The sequence below is a fragment of the Pelobates fuscus genome, chromosome 2 (assembly GCF_036172605.1).
Source record: "Pelobates fuscus isolate aPelFus1 chromosome 2, aPelFus1.pri, whole genome shotgun sequence".
NCBI lineage: Eukaryota > Metazoa > Chordata > Amphibia > Anura > Pelobatidae > Pelobates > Pelobates fuscus.
Genome location: NC_086318.1, coordinates 9,396,302 through 9,418,319, shown reverse-complemented (window position 1 = coordinate 9,418,319; position 22,018 = coordinate 9,396,302). Strand labels below are relative to the sequence as shown.

At 43.7% G+C, this 22,018-nt stretch overlaps 1 protein-coding gene across 1 annotated transcript in view; it reads right to left on the bottom strand.

Moving 5' to 3' along the window:
- LOC134586018 (cysteine-rich motor neuron 1 protein-like) overlaps positions 1-22,018 on the bottom strand; it is a 158,884-nt gene that overhangs the window by 97,594 nt on the left and 39,272 nt on the right. Inside the window, exons 3-7 of the mRNA XM_063441520.1 lie at positions 6,654-6,794; positions 5,926-6,075; positions 5,465-5,620; positions 4,849-4,989; positions 2,041-2,190 (exon numbers count right to left, since the gene is read on the bottom strand). Coding sequence (XP_063297590.1) covers positions 2,041-2,190; positions 4,849-4,989; positions 5,465-5,620; positions 5,926-6,075; positions 6,654-6,794 — 738 coding nt within the window. The remainder of the gene's footprint in view (positions 1-2,040; positions 2,191-4,848; positions 4,990-5,464; positions 5,621-5,925; positions 6,076-6,653; positions 6,795-22,018) is intronic.

Genomic DNA, 22,018 nt, shown 5'->3' with positions numbered 1-22,018 from the left:
TCGTTTCGTTCCGAATGTCAATTCAGACGAATTTGGGGCAATTCGGACATTCAGATGCTTCCAAATGTCCGAATAGATGAATTGCCAAATTGCCAAAGTTCCGAAGTGTCGAAGTGCTGAATTTGCCAAAGTTGCATTCATATAAAATCTAAGTTATTTAGCCTGTCAATGGATGGGAATGAATAAGTAGATACTACCTAATTCCCACAGTATTAGGGAGCTATCTACCAAAAGGCTGAAATACCTAAATTGGTCTTTCAGACAAATTTACTAATACTAAGTAAAAATTACTTAGTATTAGTAAATTCTGCCCCTATTTGCTATACCGCGAGTAGAGGCATGCCTATTTTGTTAAAAAAAAAAAAGTCTCCCCTCCCGAGCCCCCACCCGTGCCACACAAGTGGGGGCTTTAAACTGAAGGGGGGACCTATTGCCCCCTCCCCCGGCCCCCACCCCTGAGGGAAGGGGGAGTGGCTGACACTGTGAGCAGGAGGGAAGGGGGAGTGACTGGCACTGTGAGTAGGAGGGAAGGGGGAGTGACTGGCACTTAGAGTAGGAGGGAAGGGGGAGTGGTTGGCACTGCGAGAAGGAGGGAGGGGGAGTGGCTGGCACTGTGAGTAGGAGGGAAGGGGGAGTGACTGGCACTGTGAGTAGGAGGGAAGGGGGAGTGACTGGCACTGTGAGTAGGAGGGAAGGGGGAGTGGTTGGCACTGTGAGTAGGAGGGAGGGGGAGTGGCTGGCACTGCGAGCAGGAGGGAAGGGGGAGTGGCTGACACTGAGCAGGAGGGAAGCGGGATTGGGTGCTCTGGTCTGCTCAGCAGCCACGCAGACATTCTGCCATCTTGTGGTCGGGAGAGGAAGAATCAGGAAATATTTTTCCTGTCTTGCGGCTGGTCAAAGTCACAGCTGAAAGCGGCCACAGGGCAGGTGGGCTCCAAGTATGTTCACTGTGAGCCACATGAAGCCTGCATCCAAAACAACAGCCACCCTCACACCCAAATTATATATCACGTTGGGCCGAGGATCTCCACATCTCCTTCACAGATAAAGAATTACAAATGCTTATTCACCAATTTATTTCTCTAAGCAACACCACCCAAGAAGATAATTAGACACAAACGCACATACAACGTTTATACTTCAATTCCCCCAACTCCTTTTAGAGGTGCAGGCACTCTAGAGGCACCCCATGCCACATATGGTGGTCTTGTGAACCGATTAAATCCTAATGGAAGAGAATAATCACACTCATCCATTTAATCTCCGAAATTCATCTGTCGACCGACAGCAAGACCATGCTTTTCCTCCTCTACCCAAAGCCCAAACCCTAGTTGAAAACTCATAAAACTCTTAACTGCATTGGATCAGCAAAGATGAATCCATCAGGGGCATGGAGGAACTTAACTACTCATTATCGAACTCATACACCCAATATCCTGACTGCTGGAAACCCTGGCTAGACTATCTTTTGACTTAAGTCAGGCCTACACCCAGCATGCCCCACTATTAGACCTTTTACTCCAATCTGATCTCAATGACCTGAAAAAGGAGTATACGGCCACATAAATGGTACTTACTCCAACATACCCTGACACTCATATGCTCAACGAGCACCATATTCAATAAGTGACACACAAGTGCAATTCCCACCTGTTATTTATTTTGTTATTTATGTTGTTATCTATTTTGTTACTAATTTTGTTACTCTATCAGATGTGCAAATTGCTAGTCCATGTTTGATTTAGCTGGGATCGCATCATCCATATACGCATGCTATTCTCACAGGGTATGAGAGTTGACACTGCCTGCTGTGAACTTTGCATTATTGCAAGTCGAGGAGCGCCAGGACCGCAATGTTCGGTATTGTAACTATTTATGCCCTGTATTACATGGTCTATATCTACAAATTCGACGACCCAAAGGAATACTGTTGTTACGATGTCATTGACACACTCTATAGGACTATGTCATGTTATTCCTGTTTTAAATCTATGGATTTCAACATAAGATTAAATTAAAAAATTAAAGTGGTCTCTGTACCTGGAGAAGGCTTCACACATTTCTGTCCGTCCCCAGAGACACAGCACTTCTCATCCGCGGCACAGTCCGAATCACGACTACACAGTACGGACGGACAAACCAGACTCTTCTTCTTCTTGGTCTCACCCACAGGACAAACGCCATGTGGCTCTGTAATAATCAAGGTAAATACAATGACAATACAAGTTACAACCAAAGAACAAGACTAGTTTTCAGAGAATCACAAAATATAATCATTTTAAGGGAAACTACAAGCACCATAGCCACTATAGGCCGCTGTAATTGCAATGGTGCCTGAAGTGCCCTGGCATTCCCCCACGGTAAGGAGTCAGACCATATTTTGATTCCATACCTGGGGTCCACCAAGCAGATCTCCATCTCCACTACCAATGCCAGAAAACTGTAAGGCTTAGATCATTGGCTGAGAGGGATCAGCGGACTTTGTTTGCAGCTTGCAATCTGTTATATAACCTTTACATTCAGTCTCCCAATCTGTAATATCCCATTACATTCAGTCTTCCAATCTGTAATATCCCTTTACATTCAATCTCCCAATCTGTAATATCCCTTTACATTCAGTATCCCAATCTGTAATATCCCCTTACATTCAATCTCCCAATCTGTAATATCCCTTTACATTCAGTCTCCCAATCTGTAATATCCCCTTTACATTCAGTCTCCCAATCTGTAATATCCCTTTACATTCAGTCTCCCAATCTGTAATATCCCCTTTACATTCAATCTCCCAATCTGTAATATCCCTTTACATTCAGTCTCCCAATCTGTAATATCCCCTTTACATTCAATCTCCCAATCTGTAATATCCCTTTACATTCAGTCTCCCAATCAGTAATATCCCTTTACATTCAGTCTCCCAATCTGTAATATCCCCTTTACATTCAGTCTCCCAATCTGTAATATCCCTTTACATTCAGTCTCCCAATCTGTAATATCCCTTTACATTCAATCTCCCAATCAGTAATATCCCATTACATTCAGTCTCCCAATCTGTAATATCCCTTTACATTCAGTATCCCAATCTGTAATATCCCTTTACATTCAGTCTCCCAATCTGTAATATCCCCTTTACATTCAGTCTCCCAATCTGTAATATCCCCTTTACATTCAGTCTCCCAATCTGTAATATCCCTTTACATTCAATCTCCCAATCTGTAATATCCCTTTACATTCAGTCTCCCAATCTGTAATATTCCTTTACATTCAGTCTCCCAATCTGTAATATCCCTTTACATTCAATCTCCCAATCTGTAATATCCCCTTTACATTCAGTCTCCCAATCTGTAATATCCCTTTACATTCAATCTCCCAATCTGTAATATCCCCTTTACATTCAGTCTCCCAATCTGTAATATCCCCTTTACATTCAGTCTCCCAATCTGTAATATCCCTTTACATTCAGTCTCCCAATCTGTAATATCCCATTACATTCAGTCTCCCAATCTGTAATATCCCTTTACATTCAGTCTCTCAATCTGTAATATCCCCTTTACATTCAATCTCCCAATCAGTAATATCCCATTACATTCAATCTCCCAATCAGTAATATCCCTTTACATTCAGTCTCCCAATCTGTAATATCCCCTTTACATTCAGTATCCCAATCTGTAATATCCCCTTTACATTCAGTCTCCCAATCTGTAATATCCCCTTTACATTCAGTCTCCCAATCAGTAATATCCCCTTTACATTCAGTCTCCAATCAGTAATATCCCTTTACATTCAGTCTCCCAATCTGTAATATCCCTTTACATTCAGTCTCCCAATCTGTAATATCCCATTACATTCAGTCTCCCAATCTGTAATATCCCCTTTACATTCAGTCTCTCAATCTGTAATATCCCTTTACATTCAGTCTCCCAATCTGTAATATCCCATTACATTCAGTCTCCCAATCTGTAATATCCCTTTACATTCAATCTCCCAATCTGTAATATCCCTTTACATTCAGTCTCCCAATCTGTAATATCCCTTTACATTCAGTCTCCCAATCTGTAATATCCCATTACATTCAGTCTCCCAATCTGTAATATCCCTTTACATTCAATCTCCCAATTTGTAATATCCCTTTACATTCAGTCTCCCAATCTGTAATATCCCTTTACATTCAGTCTCCCAATCAGTAATATCCCTTTACATTCAGTCTCCCAATCAGTAATATCCATTTACATTCAGTCTCCCAATCAGTAATATCCCATTACATTCAGTCTCCCAATCTGTAATATCCCTTTACATTCAGTCTCCCAATCTGTAATATCCCTTTACATACAGTCTGTGTATCTTTATATGTGTGTATCTGTGTGTGTTTGAATGGTTGTGTAAGTGTGTGTGTATATACTTACGTTTGGTGTGTATTTATGGGTCTGTTGTGTGTGTGGCTGTTTATGTGTATATACCCCCACATCCAAACACCATCTCTTCAGCAAATAAGCCCTTCATTGTGTTGGAAATCTTTTTTTTGCATCATTTGTCTGGTGCACTTATATTGAGCTCACCATTAATGGTATATAGATTTTTACAGGGGTAACCTTCGGCACTCCAGATGTTGTGGGCTACATGTTCTTGTAGTTTGACTGTAGGAGCGTCATCGGAGATGTTGTCCACAACATCTGGAGTGCCAAAGGATGCCTACCAATATATAGAACATCTTCACAGATTCAGTGGATAAATATGGGCTTTAGGAAAAGTGAAACTAGTTAGACATTTTCTAATAATCACGGTAATGGTGCTCTGGTGAAATGTGAGCCATGAAACCTTATGGTATTATGCACACTTATCATGCAGAATTACCTTCTGCTGGATCCCAGCAGCTATTCCCACAAATATTACAGCATTTCTGTTTGCCTGGACAGTCACGATCAGCTTGGCATGCGGGCTCCGGTGGTGGGAACTTACATCTGACTGCAATAGGGGGACAGCGCCCAGGTTTTACTGCAAAAAGGACACAACGAATTGCGGGTAATATGTTACAAGTCAGTGAATTCAAAATACAGTCACATTGAGGAGAATGGAGGGATTCCCGGAGACGTTCTGTAGACAAAAGCCACCACATATAAGGAGTTAGAAATTGCAGACACTCAGAAAAAGATATGAAAAGTCCATAGATATAATGATAGTTGTAGATAATGTATAGAGAAATCCAAGGATCCCAGAACTGGCCAACGAGATGCCTGGACTGGATGTGTGACTGGATAGAGCAGGTGTGGAAGGAGACTATAAAACAAGGGTCGGGGAGGTGGCATTTGTCCAGAGAGAGATCTGTGGAGCAGAATACAAGGAGGTAAAGTGTTGAAGGAGATAAAACCAAAGATAATGGAGAAAATGAGAAGCCATGATGTGCTCAATAAACTATACGCAACGAGTTTGTGTTGGTGCAGATGAACCAGTAAGGAATATTCTCGCTAACCTTGCACTGGGGGGACACATTTCCAGCCACAGTTGGAGCAACAGCATTTTTTGCCACTTGGACATGGACTGTCGAATTTACACTCATCGGGCCCCGGTTTGGCCAGTGGACAGATGGAGGGATCAAACGGAGGACACACATTGAGTAAATCTAAATCTGAAGAATGGAGGAAAACAAAGTCAGTAAAATATATTAACGTTGATGAGCAAAGTGTAAAAAGAGGCTGTATGGTTGTCAGAAACATATTGGGTCAATCCACACATAATAATTGACTTATGATTGAAAACTAGGAAACAAAGTTATCACAGACTAATCTGCTACCCATTGGAATTAAGTGAGATTATTACAGTTCACATATCACCATTTGTTTGTTTAATAATTTATTGACTGCACAGCAAATGCTAACAGTCATGGCTGACACCCACACACTGCGTTCAATATAAATAATGGGGTCTCTGTACCTGAAGAAGGCTTCACACATTTCTGTCCATCCCCAGAGACACAGCACTTCTCATCCGCGGCACAGTCCGAATCCCGACTACACAGGACAGATGGACAAACCAGACTTTTCCCCTTCTCTATCTCACTCACAGGACAAACGCCATGTGGCTCTAATATAACCAGGAAATATACACCGAGAATCAATCCAGCCATTATAGACATCAATAGCAAGAGAACAAAACCACGTGGTCAGTAACAAATATATGGAAAGTTGTCAAAAATTTAATTATCATAAAAATGAACATTAAAAAGGTCTCTTTAGGAATTCTCACAGCAAGTGAAATATGCTTCTTTGAGGCAGATTCAGACACTTTCTCCTTTGACGGAAGGACATTTCCCCCCCCCAATCATTAATGGTAACCATACAAAGGAAGGTAGAACGCCATTCTAGTAGACACAACGCAGAACACTATTTATTAAATTCAATGTACGCTTTGCTGATCCAGGGAAAATCGCAGTGACTCCTAAAGTAATGCAGGAATAGTTCTTCCACCTCTCAAACAAATCATAAAAAATATTTTATGGGTGTTTTTGCCGTCCTTTGGGTGAGGAACACTGACTCCTGTGAAGGTGGAACTCAATGGACTTTGTTTTCATATAACTAATTATCTATGTAACAAACTGTAACATGGGGAGATCTGTGACTCTGCTATACACTTATATCGGACGGACTTCATTATCACATTACCTTCCGCAGGATCCCAGCAGCTATTCCCACAAATATTACAGCATTTCTGTTTCCCGGGACAGTTACTGTCCGTCTGGCATTCGGGCTTCGGCAGTGGCATCAAACACCTAGCTTTAATAGGGGGACAGCGTCCTGGTCTCACTGCAGAGAGAATAGAAGGCAGAACATTACAAAACTGTGAATTTTAAATAGGTTTGTGTCTTCTTTAGGAAACTGGATGTCCTGCAACAAAAGATCTCTGACAGACAAATCTCTAGAATACAGGTTGACACATCAGGATGTTGTATTAAGATAGAAACAGTAGGGCTCCTTGAAATGACCAATAATGTACATCAACACAGCGTGTGACTGGAGAAAGGCAGGTACCACAAGAGAGGACATGAAAAGAGACTCAGAGAGATAGGATTTGTCTGGAGAGAAAGCTGTGAAATATAAAATAAACCTGGAGATTAGTATTGGTCAAAACGGTAAATTTACAACAACAAAAAAACAAGCAAAAAAGGTGCTGATAATTTAAATGACGTGGTAATATTTTAAGTGTTTAAAAAGGGACGCTGGGGACGGTGCCTGACCGCCATGCCGAACGGTCGCACTAAGCTTGAGTTCCGTGAGGAACTTTGAATCTAAGCGAGCTAATAGACTTCTGAGCCCCTGAGGGCAGAGACACCGAGAAGTGGCTAATCCACAATGAAGAACACACAATAAAAGGCATGCAAACGACAAAGCTCAGCTCCGTCCCTTTCCACCGCTTGAGAAATGCACCAAAAAGTCCAAAAACAAATGCAAACAATTTCCAGAATGGCTCCAGGACTCGATGCAAAAGCCGCTCCAACACCTCCACACTCAACGCCACGTGCTCCCCACAGGCTCCAGCATGCAGGGGGCGGTGCTATAAACCTCCCAGGTGCAATGCATCCTGGGGAAACTTGCTTTGTATTGCGAAAAACTTTTGTAAATCAAGGCATTATTTTCAATGGATTTTCGTTTGTAAACCGAAGTCCCACTGTATTCTGAATAGAATTTCCTCCACCCAAGATCGTTTCACCACGTGTATCCCTAAAACGGTTAATCCACTGGGATCTTTGTTGTGGTATTTTTTTAAATGTGCAGAGACGCTATGCTGCTATTTACTGCATTTGCAATCACACAGGGATAGCCCATCTCACGGAAGTGGATAGAGACATAATCCCATCAGGCTATTCACAGCCATGAAGCCCGGAAGACGTTCAACTCCTCTGTTACGTTTATTATCTTTCAGCGAAGACATCAGTATTGCAAACTTACTTTTATTAATACAATGTGCACTGCACTCATGTGAAAGTCCACACAGATGTCATACTATGCTTGATGCCCAATTTGCACCAGCTGTTGTGGCAGTGCAAGCCCGTTTGTTTACTTTTGGGACAGGACAGAATTTGGGATTTCACTTATGTTTGGTCATCGTTCAATTCTATTTAAAACTTTTAGAAAACGGCAACATTTAAAGGGACACTCCAGGCACCCAGACCACTTCTGCCCATTGGAGTGGTCTGGGTGCCAACTCCCACCACCCTTAACCCTGCAAGTGTAATTATTGAAGTTTTTTATAAACTGCAATAATTACCTTGCAGGGTTAAGTCTTCCTCAAGTGGGTATCTATCAGACAGCCACTAGAGGGACTTCCGTTTTCTTACAACACGGAAAGTGCTTTAAACGACGCTGGACGCCCTCACGCTCTGCATGATGATCTCCAGCGTCGCCGGAGTCCCCATAGGAAAGCATTGAACAATGCTTTCCTATGGGGAGGTCTAATGCGCGCGCGGCCATTGCCTTGCATGCGCATTCGACCTCCCCTGCCAGCTGACGTCGGCGAGGGAGGAGCGTGGGCGGAGCCTGACCCAGCACCGAGGGACATCGGCGCTGGATTCAGGTAAGTCACTCTAGGGGTTTTAACCCCTTCAGCAACATGGGATGGGGGGTGGGAGGGAGAGGGGCAGTGCAGGAACCTGGAGTGCCAGGAAAACGGTTTGTTTTCCTGGCACTGGAGAGGCCCTTTAAAGGACAACTTTCACCTCAAAACTATCTTTTCATATCGTAATCCTTTCTTCAAGTTTGAAAGGAAATAGTTTTTTTTTTTTCATGAAGTATATGTAAAAAGAGAAAAAACTCATCCCTATCTTTAGCATAGGACAAGTCTCTATGGTATAGGACAGTCTCTATGGTATTCCCTGTGTCTGTGCAGGGAGTGAAGTTTGGAAGACCATAGAGAGTAACTGTTGGTTTTCAAACACTGTCCGAACCAAAGTGCATAAATATGGCTGAAAGATGCTGTCATGTACTAATAAAATAAAGAATTAAAAAAAAAAACAAAAAAAAAACTGTAAGCTAGCCAGATTCTGGCTTCAAATACATTGCTCCATGTGATGCCAAACACAAAATTATAAAATGCATAATTCAATATATACACATTGTGATTAAACACAGAAGATGCTTTGTAACTGTTTAGTACTATTTAAAGTGGTGCTGTAATCATTTTTTTTAAGTATTAGGAATATCAATTATAGGATGATTAAAAGTTAAAATTTGTTTTAAAATTGGAGCACCTATAAACGTAATGAAGGGATATCTGGGATAATAGTAAATAGTTCCCTTATTTTTTTTATTTTATTTTTTAAAAGGTGCCAATGTTTATTAATAATTGACTTTCTTAGAGTCCCTATTAAAATCCCAAACTAAAGGCAGCAGATTCTCTGTAGTTGCCCTTTTGGAATATTATTTAGCCAAGCAGTATTGTGTCCGCTGTTATAAAGGATATAGCTATTAGCATCTACCTTTTTGAAATAACCTCATCAAGATAAATCTCCACATCTAGGAAGCCAATACTGGAAGTGCTAAATTGACTATTTAATTGGATACCCCAGTCATTGCGTTTAATATCCTCCAAAAAAATCTCTAGGCTTCTCTGAGAGCCGTTCCATATAAAATCAACTGCTGGCTCTCTCCAGAGGCTGGAGGAGATCTTCATCCCCTTTTTTTTTTTTTTTTATTCTTTATGAAATGTACGGTGTGTTCACAGGATGGGGTAATACATCGTTATCATTAGGTAGATACATTTCCTTGTTTAGTAATGCCACATTTCATGTTTTTCAAGTCGATTAACGCAAAAATGAGTAAAACTGTTATAGCTATTCTATGCATGCTTAGTTAAGCAATGTGTAGCGGAGTAGTAGTATTATCCACGGTATCTCCGCTGGTAGACAGGATAAGCAGATCCCAAAACAGGCAAAATGCAGGTAGCGTAGGTACAATCCCTTCCTCCCAAGAACTAGATGACACATAGCTTGGAGGTCAACTGAGGTTTTTAATTTCAGGCACAGTATTTATGTGGTTACAGATGTACAGGGTTTCCCAAGTCCTAATGCAGGGTTTGTCCAATAGGGGACTACATGGGGGACTTGGTTTTACACATCTTTTACCCAGCATACATTGCTGTACCAAGGAGATACTTATCCCAGCATGCATTGCTAATGGGAGTATCCCTTGGTACAGAGGAATACAGTTTTTATATTAAAATCCATAACTCACATAATATTTCTGTTATACAGCTTTATAACCATTTATTACATAGCTGGGACCTGGACGCACAGTTAAGTGAACTTGCGCCCAGATCCCAGCACAAATTACCGAACGCCGTTCAGTTTCCCATATCAGGGTCAATTCGTGTAAACGATTACTTAAACTGAGGGAATGAAAATACCGAAAACGGTAAACTCCCGAACGGCTTGGAAGTCCAGTGGGGCTTGTGTTGCAGAGTAGCCGATTTTAGTTCCAGACACTCGATGACAAAACCCTGTTGGCTTTCCGTGAACAAAGCTGGCCGCCGCCTCGTGGTCGGTACACGAATCACGGGCACCCGCAACAAACCACAATTAGCTTCGATACAATGTTGCAAAGTACCTAATTGGAGACACACGACCGTCTATGGGTGGTCTCCCATTCGGTACTTTGCTTAACTCACGAACAGTGCGGTGATTCACTGTTCGTGGATATGCAGGTTTAACATTAGCGTTATTCGTGTGTTGTAACACACGAATGCCGCATACATTGCAGAATATAACATATAGCAGGAAAATTACACCAGTCAGTTTAAACTACAATTAAGATCTCTGAGTGGCTGGATTTGCCACACAATGGTTGTATGATTATTGAGTTACAGGCTTATGCAAAATAATATCAGTTACAGGTTTCTCTAGCTGGTTGAATTTGACCACCAGGGGACAGCGAGTCGCTGGGCTAGCCGGCTAAAGCGTGCATGTGTGCTCAGTCATTAAGTGATTTCAAAATCATTGCCGTGCGAATCTGCAGAAACTAATCAACCTTAATAAACTCAAAATAATACTGGGACTGAGAATGACATGCTAACATAAAGGATATACAGTGCTCTGCTAGGAGTCTAATTATGAGTAGCAGTCGCTTAATCACTCCTGCAGCAGTGCTGGGTCAGCTGGCGACCGGGCTGTAGTCAAATTCCTTTTGTTCCACGCTGATTGCTTAAAAGCTGAGGTACTTGATGGCCATAAGTGTATTCGGACTTATGTGTCTGCTGGTATCAGTCTCTGATATAAAATGAGGCCTGTGTCCCGTGTCCGTTATTCCTCCATGTTTAAGCAGGGTCAGTGTCCCAGTATAGTCCCCCACAGATCAGTCGGCTACAATGAGAGATGCTGCCTCAGGTACTACCAGTATTAGCTATGCTTACTTGCTGGATGTGCACACTTCAGAGTTGTCTGATGGGCGGAGTGGGTATACCGCTAGCCGCTGGCCGCTGTCAGTGAACAGTGTTCCGGATAACCCCCCCAGCCCACAGGGGGGGAGAACGGGGCCCTCAGCAGGTGTGTGGGAGGGCCCGCCAGACTAAGCGCGGGAGATCGGCTGTTTCTCCTGCCAGAGCATCACGACAGGCCGCAGCTCTATCCGCCCAGCATTCAGCTTTGCCGGCACGACGAGGGCAGACAGCCGTACCGAGGGCTGTGGCTCGGGTCCCCTTTGCCTTCTCATAGCTGCCTAGTGTGTTTTAGGGGAGATAGAGTAGCTTTGGGCTGTTTATTAATCTTTCATCGTGGAGCCAAGGCGCCCCACGTCCGTCCAGCTCGGCGGTCAGGCCCCACCCCCCCTTCACCCACTTCTGAGCTAAGCTGTAAGCGAAACTCACCGCAACTCCACAGGAAGCTAAACAAAAAGTCTAAGAGTGGGGAGAGGTAGGGCCCACTCCGGGCACAGTGACTCTGCAAGCCTCTATTGCCAATAGTACTATCCCACCTAGACTGTGGGCCCCAACGGGTTGTGCACAGAAGCATCGGCCTCACAAGAGGAAGACCGTCACCAAGTCTCCTGCTATCCTCTTAAGGTGAAGGACTGGGTCTTGTGGATCTCCCTGGTCAGTTGGTTGAAGACATTGGCCTGCATACCAGCCTGGGGCGAAGGATCTAGCCCCCCTTGCCCCATCACGCTACTGATTGCTATACAAGCGCCATGCGCTTCCCTACTGCGGGGATTGGGTGATACGGGACTAGCCTTGCCATGCACACAACAGTCTGGCCTGAACGTACGTGCCCACATGGCACCAGTGAAAGAAGACCAGGGTGTAACAAGCAATTATTTTACTATATTATGAATATATTTTGGAGTACATTGAATAGCCTATTTTGTGTATCATCCGGTTCAGTTCCCAAACCGGTTTTCCAGAACAGAAACTCTGCAAGCTGTACAAACATTTGCCGAAATTGTGACCTGAACAATGTTATGTTTTCATCAAAAAGGTTTCAGCAGAGCAAACTTTTCTCGCTGTGCACAAGTCTAATATAAAGCAATAGAAGAAAGAGTTCACAGGAGATAAATCAAATGGTAATGGATACAATGGGAACCCATGATGTGTTCGGTATTACACTGCACATGTAGAAACATAGAATGTGACGGCAGATAAGAACCATTCGGCCCATCTAGTCTGCCTGATACCGGAGAAACTGACGGAAGCCAAGCACAGAGAGATGGACACAGGTTTCTTCAGGAAGGAAGAGATTCTTTATTGGATCACCGATCGGGACTCAGAGGGACTAGCGTCACCAAAATACAGCAAAGTCTGAGTACTGAATACATAGAGTACATTCCTTATATAGCACTGTAGCTCCTCCCACAATTAACTACACCCACACATACCCTTAACCTATTTAATGAATAGAGTCTAAACTCATCCATCCGGTCTAACCACGTGGCTCATCTGATACAAAGGAGAGGGACGCGTAATTCCAGTTCTTACATTCCTGCACCTGGTCAGTACAGTGATGACAGTATCTTAGCTACGTGTAATTAACCAACTGATACTACAAACACATATACATACATATGCCTTGTGGCAATCTTAGCCTGCTAAACTTGTATTTTACTGGAATTACATCACATTCCCCCCTTTGATGCCTCTGATATTTCACAATTACTTGAGGCATCACTTAACCTTGGTTTGCATATACCTCAGGTTACCATGAACCAGACCAGACTTATCTTATGATGTGAATCTTCAACATTCATCTTCTTGCATTGGTTCTCCCTGATCTAGAGCCTTATACTTATATATTGCCATTATCTGTGCAGCAGCCTTCCTCTCTGCTATACTTCCTATCAGGCTTTGCACAGACCTAACTACTAAGGGTATAAGACACGGTAGGAGTAGACACAACAGTAAAATCAGTAGGACTCCACCTACCACTGCCTTAAGCCCTCCAAACCACTCATACCAGCTACCAAACCAACTACTTGGATTGTACCCTTTCCATACCTGAGTAGGCACATGCGCTAGTTTAACCATATGGCTAGTAAGCTCAGCTATTGCTTGCCCTTCGTCATCTATTTGAAGACAGCAATTACTTAGGTTAAACTTCCCACATACACCTCCCTCTACTGCCAAAAGGTAATCCAAGGCTAATCTATTTTGGTAGACTGCTGTCCTCATCCTGGTGTTATGCTTCGCTAGAAGATTGAGCGCTTGTGATGTCTCATTTGTGATAATCTCAACCACCGCCTGTAATCTTATAATACGGTTGAGCATATAAATAGGGGTTCTATAACCAAAGGTACCATCCTCAGCCCACGTGGCTGGCCCATAGTAATCTATAATACGCTGGGGAGGCCATTCATCATCTTCCCAGGCGCCTATCTCTATGGGTCCCCTTTTCTTCCTATGATTCACATCATACACTTTAACACCTAAAGTCTCACCTGTTTCAATCGGTAACAAGAAGAAGGATGGTTTGAGCATACCCAACACACATGCCCCTTCCCAGTCCTGTGGCAGCTCCGAATAGGCTTTCTTACCACAGATCCAGTACAAATTTGCTGGGGCTCTCCAAATAGATGTGATGGATAGATCAAACCACACATCCTTTAAATTGGCATATCTAGCAAACGGGTTAGATGGTTCTGAGACATTTGAAGCCGACCACCAAGTTGTATTCTTTGTATCATCATCATAAGCTTTTTGCCCTAGACAAGTTAATTCTCCTACAGAAGTATTATACATTATTCCTTTCCTTGCTATGCAAACATAACCTATGATGGAGGTCTTTAATCTCCACTCAGATTTACCTCTAACACTCATATGATAATCGGCTTGTGTAGATATTAATTGGTCAACTGCCTCAGAACCGGACATTACCTCCTTTGCTTCCCAAGGCCATTGGTCTCCCATGTTAGTACCTCCACACACATAGCAGTTGGTAACATTAAGACTACCGGCAATACTTTCAGCTAAATCGATGAACAGGTTTTTAGCATTATGGGGGATCTTATTATCTATACTCATCTCTTCGTAAAAGGAATGGTATACTTGATGAGTCTGGGAGGATACCGTATCAGTCTCTATCCCTATAAATAATATTGTCCCAGGGTCTAAACCCGTCCCGTATATTTGAAACCCAAATAAATTTCCATACTTATCTAAGAACTTGTCGGGGTTATTAATGAGTATATGGACTGGGTTGCATTCCATAGACTTACAGTATGGATTGGTAGGCAACTTAGTCACTATCATGTCTTTGTCTACTGTCTGTCCCCAAGTTGCCCACCCCACACAAGACCAATATGGGCAAAAGTTATAATCTCTATTTGGGCATCTAGGACTTACATATTTATTTTTGCTACTGGGACAAATATATTTATCGTTAGACCCATACGTCCTCTCCCATCTAAGATCCCCACATACATTCCACGGCTTTCTACCACTCGATATCGCTTTACACGCATCAAATAGCAGAACACCCGAAGAATGTACGGATTCTAACACCGTTTTATTAATTAGGGTCCCCTGAGGATCTCCATTCCTGAGAGTCAACCAAATTGTACGAGGTTGATACTCCGGACTGAAGCACTTAGGTTCTCCTACTCCTAAATGGCACACACTATAGTCTATATTTAAGTATCTACATCTCGATACATCTCCTTTACACTCGTATTGTGAATGCCAAATTAGGGTTTGGGATATATGGTTACCTGTTCTCGTAGTCTTAATGCATACCTCACAGCTAGGAGTGTCGGTACCTCTACCTTCCTGAATATAAAAACACATATAAATAAACACTATCAAAAGCACATCTTTCGCCGTCATCCTCAGTCTTCGTCCGTGCGATGGCGCCTCAGCTTCCAGGATGTGAGGGGCTGCAGGGAATGGAGTTCTGCTCATCTTCACAGGTGTCCCTTCGAGACTTTCCTGGCTTATACACTATGTGATGGTAAGCGGACAGGCTTTATTATGGCCTTCTCACTCACACCTGTAACAATAAAATTTGTAATCCACAATAATTCCTCGTTACTCCGACTGAGTAGTACGTTTTAACCGGATCTTGCAGGGATTCTCTGGATCTGCTGTAACTTGCCAAGAATCGACTGCTGCTGGTTTAACCCTGGAGTGATGTATCCACGGAGTCACTTCTGCTACTTTTATTGCTGTAGGGGTAGACAAAAGAACAACATAAGGACCTCTCCACTTGGGCCCTAACAGTACATTATTCCACTCTTTAATCCACACTTGATCTCCTGGATGATAACTATGAACAGGGGGATAAATATTCACAGGTAATCTATCTTGTACCCATTTCTGTACCTCCTCCATAGTCTTACCCAACTCTACAACCTGCTGCCGGGTAATTCCTTCTCCCAACTGACTCAAGTCCCCCCTTAAGTTACCAAGTACGGGAGGTGGTCGCCCATACATGATTTCAAAAGGAGAGAGGCCCATCCTTCTGGTAGGGGTACTGCGGATTCGCAATAAAGCTATGGGTAAGAGAACGTTCCACTTAAGTTGGGTTTCCTGACACATTTTAGCCAACTGGTTCTTTATAGTTCTATTCATTCTCTCTACCTTACCAGAACTCTGGGGTCTATATGCAGTATGAAGCCTCCACTTTATACCAAGCATATGAGTCAGTTGTTGTAGGCACTGGTGAACAAAAGCTGGACCATTGTCCGATCCTATAGAACAGGGTAGTCCATATCGGGGTATTATTTCTCGTAGCAGGAATCTCACAACTTCTCCTGCTTTCTCTGTACGAGTAGGACATGCTTCTACCCAGCCTGAATAGGTGCACACAATTACCAGCAGGTAACGATGTCCACCCGATTTAGGCATCACTGTAAAGTCTATTTGTAGATCGGACATGGGGAGTCCCCCCATAAACTGAACTCCTGGTGGCTTTACTGGTCCTTGTCTTGCATTATTCTTAGCACACGTTACACATCTGCGTACAATGGCCTGAGTCAAGTTGGACAATCTTGGTATGTAGAAATGTTTTCTAAGAGATTCTTCAGTACTGTCTCTCCCAGAATGTGTCCCGTTGTGATAATTTTGGACAATTTCTACCGCTAGCGATGCTGGTATAACTATTCTTCCATCTTCTAGCTGATACCACTTGTTCTCCAGATACTTTCCCGGTTCAGTCTTTAACCACTCCTCTTCTTGAGCTGTATAAACTGGAGTCCATTGGGACAGTGGAGTTGGTATAAGAGCAGCTATATGCCCTACATACTCCTGTCTTCCTGATTCAGCAGCACGCTTAGCTGCACTATCTGCCATCCGATTTCCCTTGGTTACATCACCATCTCCTCTCAGATGCGCTCGACAATGTATGATACCGACTTCTTTCGGCTCCCACACTGCTTCCAATAGTTGTAGGATTTCAGCTGCGTACTTGATTTCTTTGCCTTCTGAATTCAGTAGTCCTCTTTCTTTATACAAAGCTCCGTGGGCATGAGTGGTTAAAAACGCATACTTAGAGTCCGTATAGATATTTACTCTTAAACCTTCAGCCAATTGTAACGCTCGTGTTAGTGCTATTAATTCTGCCTTTTGTGCTGATGTTCCTTTCGCCAGTGGCCGAGCTTCTATCACCTTGTCTATTGTTGTCACTGCATATCCTGCATAGCGGATCCCTTCTTTCACATAACTACTGCCGTCGGTATAATATTGAACATCGGGGTTCTGGATGGGAAAATCACGAAGATCTGGTCTACTTGAGAATACTTCATCCATTACTTCCAAACAATCATGTTGACTTTCAGTAGGTTGTGGCAAAAGGGTAGCTGGATTTAAGGTGTTTACAGTCTCTAAATGCACTCTTGGGTTTTCACACAACATTGCTTGATACTTGGTCATACGGCTATTACTAAACCAATGATTTCCTTTGTAATCCAACAACGTCTGTACTGCATGTGGGACTCGTACATAAAGTTCTTGACCCAGAGTGAGTTTATCGGCTTCAGCTACTAGCAGGGCGGCTGCAGCTACGGCTCTTAGACAAGGTGGAAGTCCGCTGGCCACTGCATCCAGTTGCTTAGACATGTAGGCAACAGGTCTTTGCCATGATCCCAAGTACTGTGTCAATACTCCCACAGCCATTCTTCTTTGCTCGTGTACATATAAGTAGAATGGTCGTGTGTGATCAGGTAGACCTAATGCTGGGGCACTCATCAAAGCCTTCTTCACATCTTCAAATGCCGTTTGCTGTTCTTGGGTCCATAAGAAGGGGTCGTGCTCTGTACCTTTGATAGCTGCGTACAGAGGTTTTGCTAGTATCGCATAACTGGGAATCCATATCCTACAGAAGCCTGCTGCCCCCAAGAATTCTCGCACTTGTCTTCTATTCTTGGGTATTGGTATTTGGCAGACAGCTTCTTTTCTCTCTGGCCCCATAATTCTTTGACCTTCAGAGATATGGAATCCTAGATACTTGACAGTTGGCAAACACAACTGAGCCTTCTTTCTAGACACCTTGTATCCTGCCTTCCAGAGAATGTGTAGTAGATCGTGCGTTGCTTGCTGACAGATTTCTTTTGTAACTGCTGCTATCAACAAGTCATCTACATATTGTAACAATACACACTCTCCTGGGATGGACTCGAAATCCAATAGATCTTGACTTAGGGCTGAACCAAATAGGGTAGGTGAATTTTTTAAACCCTTGGGGCAGTCTTGTCCAAGTCATTTGGCGTTTTGAGCCCGTTACAGCGTTCTCCCATTGGAAAGCGAAAATACATTGACTTTCTGCGGCAATTCGGAGGCAAAAGAAGGCATCTTTGAGGTCTAAAACTGTGAAGTAAGTAGCCCCGCCCGGAATTAAAGCAAGCAGGTTATATGGATTGGGTACAACTGGATGTATGCTAACAACCGCATCATTGACTGCTCTTAAGTCCTGCACAGGTCGATACTCATCTGTGCCGGGCTTTTGAACAGGCAGCAATGGGGTGTTCCAGGGGGAAGTACAGAATTTTAGGATACCATACCGTATGAACTTATCCAGATAGGATTGGATGTTCTTCTTAGCCTTCTGCGGAATGTGATATTGTCTTAGGCTCACTGGATAAACCCCATGTTTCAGTTCAATTTTTATTGGTGGAATATTGCGGGCCAGTCCTGGTGGGTTGTTCTCTGCCCAAACTCCTGGTATGTTAAACAATGTCTCATCACTCCTAGGGTTTTGGCTAGTCAACACTGTATAAAGTCGCCACTCTTCTTCCTTTGGTACGGATAAAGTCATAATACCTGAAGGTCCATTAAACTTTAAAGATGTTGTTCCATCTGGTAGGAACGTAATCTGCGCTTGTAATTTGGATAGCATATCACGTCCCAGCAATTGGACTGGACATTCAGGCATATAAAGGAATTGGTGTTTTACTACGTGGCCTCCCAATGTACAGAGTCGACTTTTAAGAACCGGTCTTTCAGCACTTCTTCCAGTTGCTCCTATCACAGTAATAGTCCTTCCAGATGGAGGAGCAACTAGATTAGTCACCACTGAATGTTCAGCACCAGTGTCGATCATGAACGCACTCCTTTTCCCCCCTATTGATACATCGACCATAGGCTCCGCTCGACCAAGGGGGATGGAGCCCGGTCGGTATCAATAGTCCTCCATGACCGTGTCAGCCAATCCTACAAAGTCCCTACCTTCTCTATCGCGAGACCTTTGCGCTGCTGGAATATACCTGTCTTCCCTAACACTTCCTCTGTTCCCATTACTCCCTCTATAACCATTACTCCCTCCGGGACCTCCTCTACCTCTCGCTCTGCCTCTAAAGTTTCCGTAGCCTGCCCTGGGTTGGTCTCTCTCGTACTGCTCTCTTTGCGGACATTCGTTCCTCCAATGCCCTTCTTCCTTGCAATACGCACACTGATCCCTACTCAAAGGCTCCCTACTCCATCTATTATTGCCTCTATCTGGGCCCCGTTTATCTACGCCTGCGATCGCTACCGCTAGCATATCAGCCTTTTTACGCATCTTGCGCTCCTCCTCTTTCTTGCTTTCTGTTTCCCTATTCATATAGACCTTATTAGCTACCTCCATTAGTTGGGAGATTGACATACCTGCAAACCCTTCTAACTTTTGTAGCTTGCGCTTAATATCTCCGTAAGCTTGGCTGACAAAGGCGGAGTTAACCATTCGGGAATTGTCTGCGTCTTCCGGATTAAAGGGGGTGTACAAGCGGTACGCCTCCAATAATCGGTCATAAAAGACACTGGGCGCTTCATCGCTTTTCTGGATCACCTCAACTGTCTTCGACATGTTAATGGCTTTCTTTCCTCCGGCTTTCATGCCAGCAATTATAGCGTCTCTATAGGCTCTGAGTTGAACCATATCAGCACCATTTACGTTCCAATCGGGATCAGTGTTGGGATAATGTGTTGCGGCCCATGCTGCTGGATTAGCTTGGTTCAAAGCACGGGCTCTATCCTCTAATGCTTTAATGGCTGCTTGATTTATTCTTGTCCTTTCCTCATTGTTAAATAAAGTCATTAATAACTGCTGGCAATCAGCCCATGTCGGATTATGTGTCTGTACTATTGAGGTGAACAGATCAGTCATGGCTTGTGGTTTCTCAGTATACGAGGAATTATGGGTCTTCCAGTTTAAAAGGTCGGTAGTGGTGAAAGGGACATATACGAAGACAGGGTCAGCGTGTGCCATTTGACCTGCGGCATCGATATAAGCTGACCCGGGATTTAAGCGAAGAGGCATCTGATAGTGCTTTAATTGTTGGGCACCAGTCAACTGTCGGGTTTGGATGGGGCTACGTAGGGAAGCGTCAGTCATGGGTTCCGGTCGGGGAGATATAGGGTATGGGGATGTGGGAGGTTGGTTTTGGGAAAAGGTAGTGAATAGAACACTTCGGGCCGAGCTAGATGAAGCTTGACCGGAAGTCTGAAGTGGCGCCAAATCAGGATATTCGTTTCTAATGGGGGTGGGTTCTGGTTCCGGAAGGGGAGATTTAGTATGAGGGGGGGTGGATCCTGTACTGGAGGAGGAAGCGGAAGTGGATGAGGGTAATGAGGGAAGGGTTACAGGACTTCCTGTATTTGCGTCACTTCCTCTTACCGGAAAGTAAGGGGGCGGCAAAGGGATCTCGGACTCAGGGGGCGTGTCCAAAATGGGCCTAACACCAGTCCTAGTGGACGAACAAGTCCTAGCTACCATGAGGCGACACTGCTCCTCGTGGCATGTCCGGAGCCATTTTGGCGAGTCATTTACGGCCTGTCTCCAACAATCAATATAAGGAAACTGGCCGTAAAGTTCAGGCCTACCTGATACAGCCACGTGTAAGCGCTGTACCAGAGTTGGATCCAAACTGCCACGTGGCGGCCATGCCGCAACCAAAGTAGGCCACTCCCTAGTGCACAAAGTGACCAAACGTACAGGGGACATCTTAACCCCAAAATCACAAACTTTGAATCCCTTTTTAATATTCTTAACCATACATCCTAAGGGATCCGGAATCGTTGACTGCGACGCACCCATATTTAACAGTGGAACGTCGTCGACAACGATTACTATACACGCGTACTATTCAACAGTCACACCCGTTTCCTCTGGCAACAGCACCACGTGGTATGGTTACCAAGTGAAACGTACACAATAACAATAAACACTCAGGGAATTCCCATACACACACAGCTGCTACACCAGTCACTATATAATCAATATTATGCCCTTTGGCGTAACTACACAGTCACCCACGCTATAATTCTCTATATACGAATTACCCGTCTATAACACACCCCAGTAACATCGTCTTTTACAAATAGCGGTTACAGTACGGTTAGCATAGGTCAAAGCACAAGTTAAGGTCACAATACAATTATTAGTGGTTATGGTGTTAAACATGCAATGGACGACAATGATTAGTACTTATTATATAATGTCAGTAAATATACAGGGTTATGGTACCGTGCACTATAATACAGCAACACACTATTAACACTCTCGCTAGACGGCTGAGCTCGCGCTATCTAACAAGATATACACTTTACTAAAACAATCGTTAACACATTTACAATTCCCAACTAAACTATTGGCCAGTACCTTGAATGGACTACCTAAAACTATATACACCCGTTTTGGTTAGCCACACTGCCCAATCACCACATATATATAGCGAGCTAGAGAACCGAATTTACACAGACGCCTCTTAGTCGCACTATACAACGAGCTAGAGAACCGAATTTACACAGGCGCCTCTTAGTCGTACTATCAAAAGTCTAGTGGGTTCCAAATTTACACGCCTTCCCACTTAGCCCAGATAGGATGAGAACTAGCGAACCGAATTTACACAGGCGCCGCTTAGTCTCCCGGTCCCTCCGACCTAGCGAACGTAATATACACCCTAGAACGCTAGTCTAGACAAGACACCGGTGTCCGGCTAGGGCTATTTACACCAGGACCCCGCCTGACTAACCAAATCAAACGGTCTGACTAAAGAGCGTTCGATCGAGCGGTGCGCCTTCGCTCCTTCCCTCCGACAGAGGGGGCAGATACAGATTCAAAAACCCCTTTGGGCCTACCGCACAA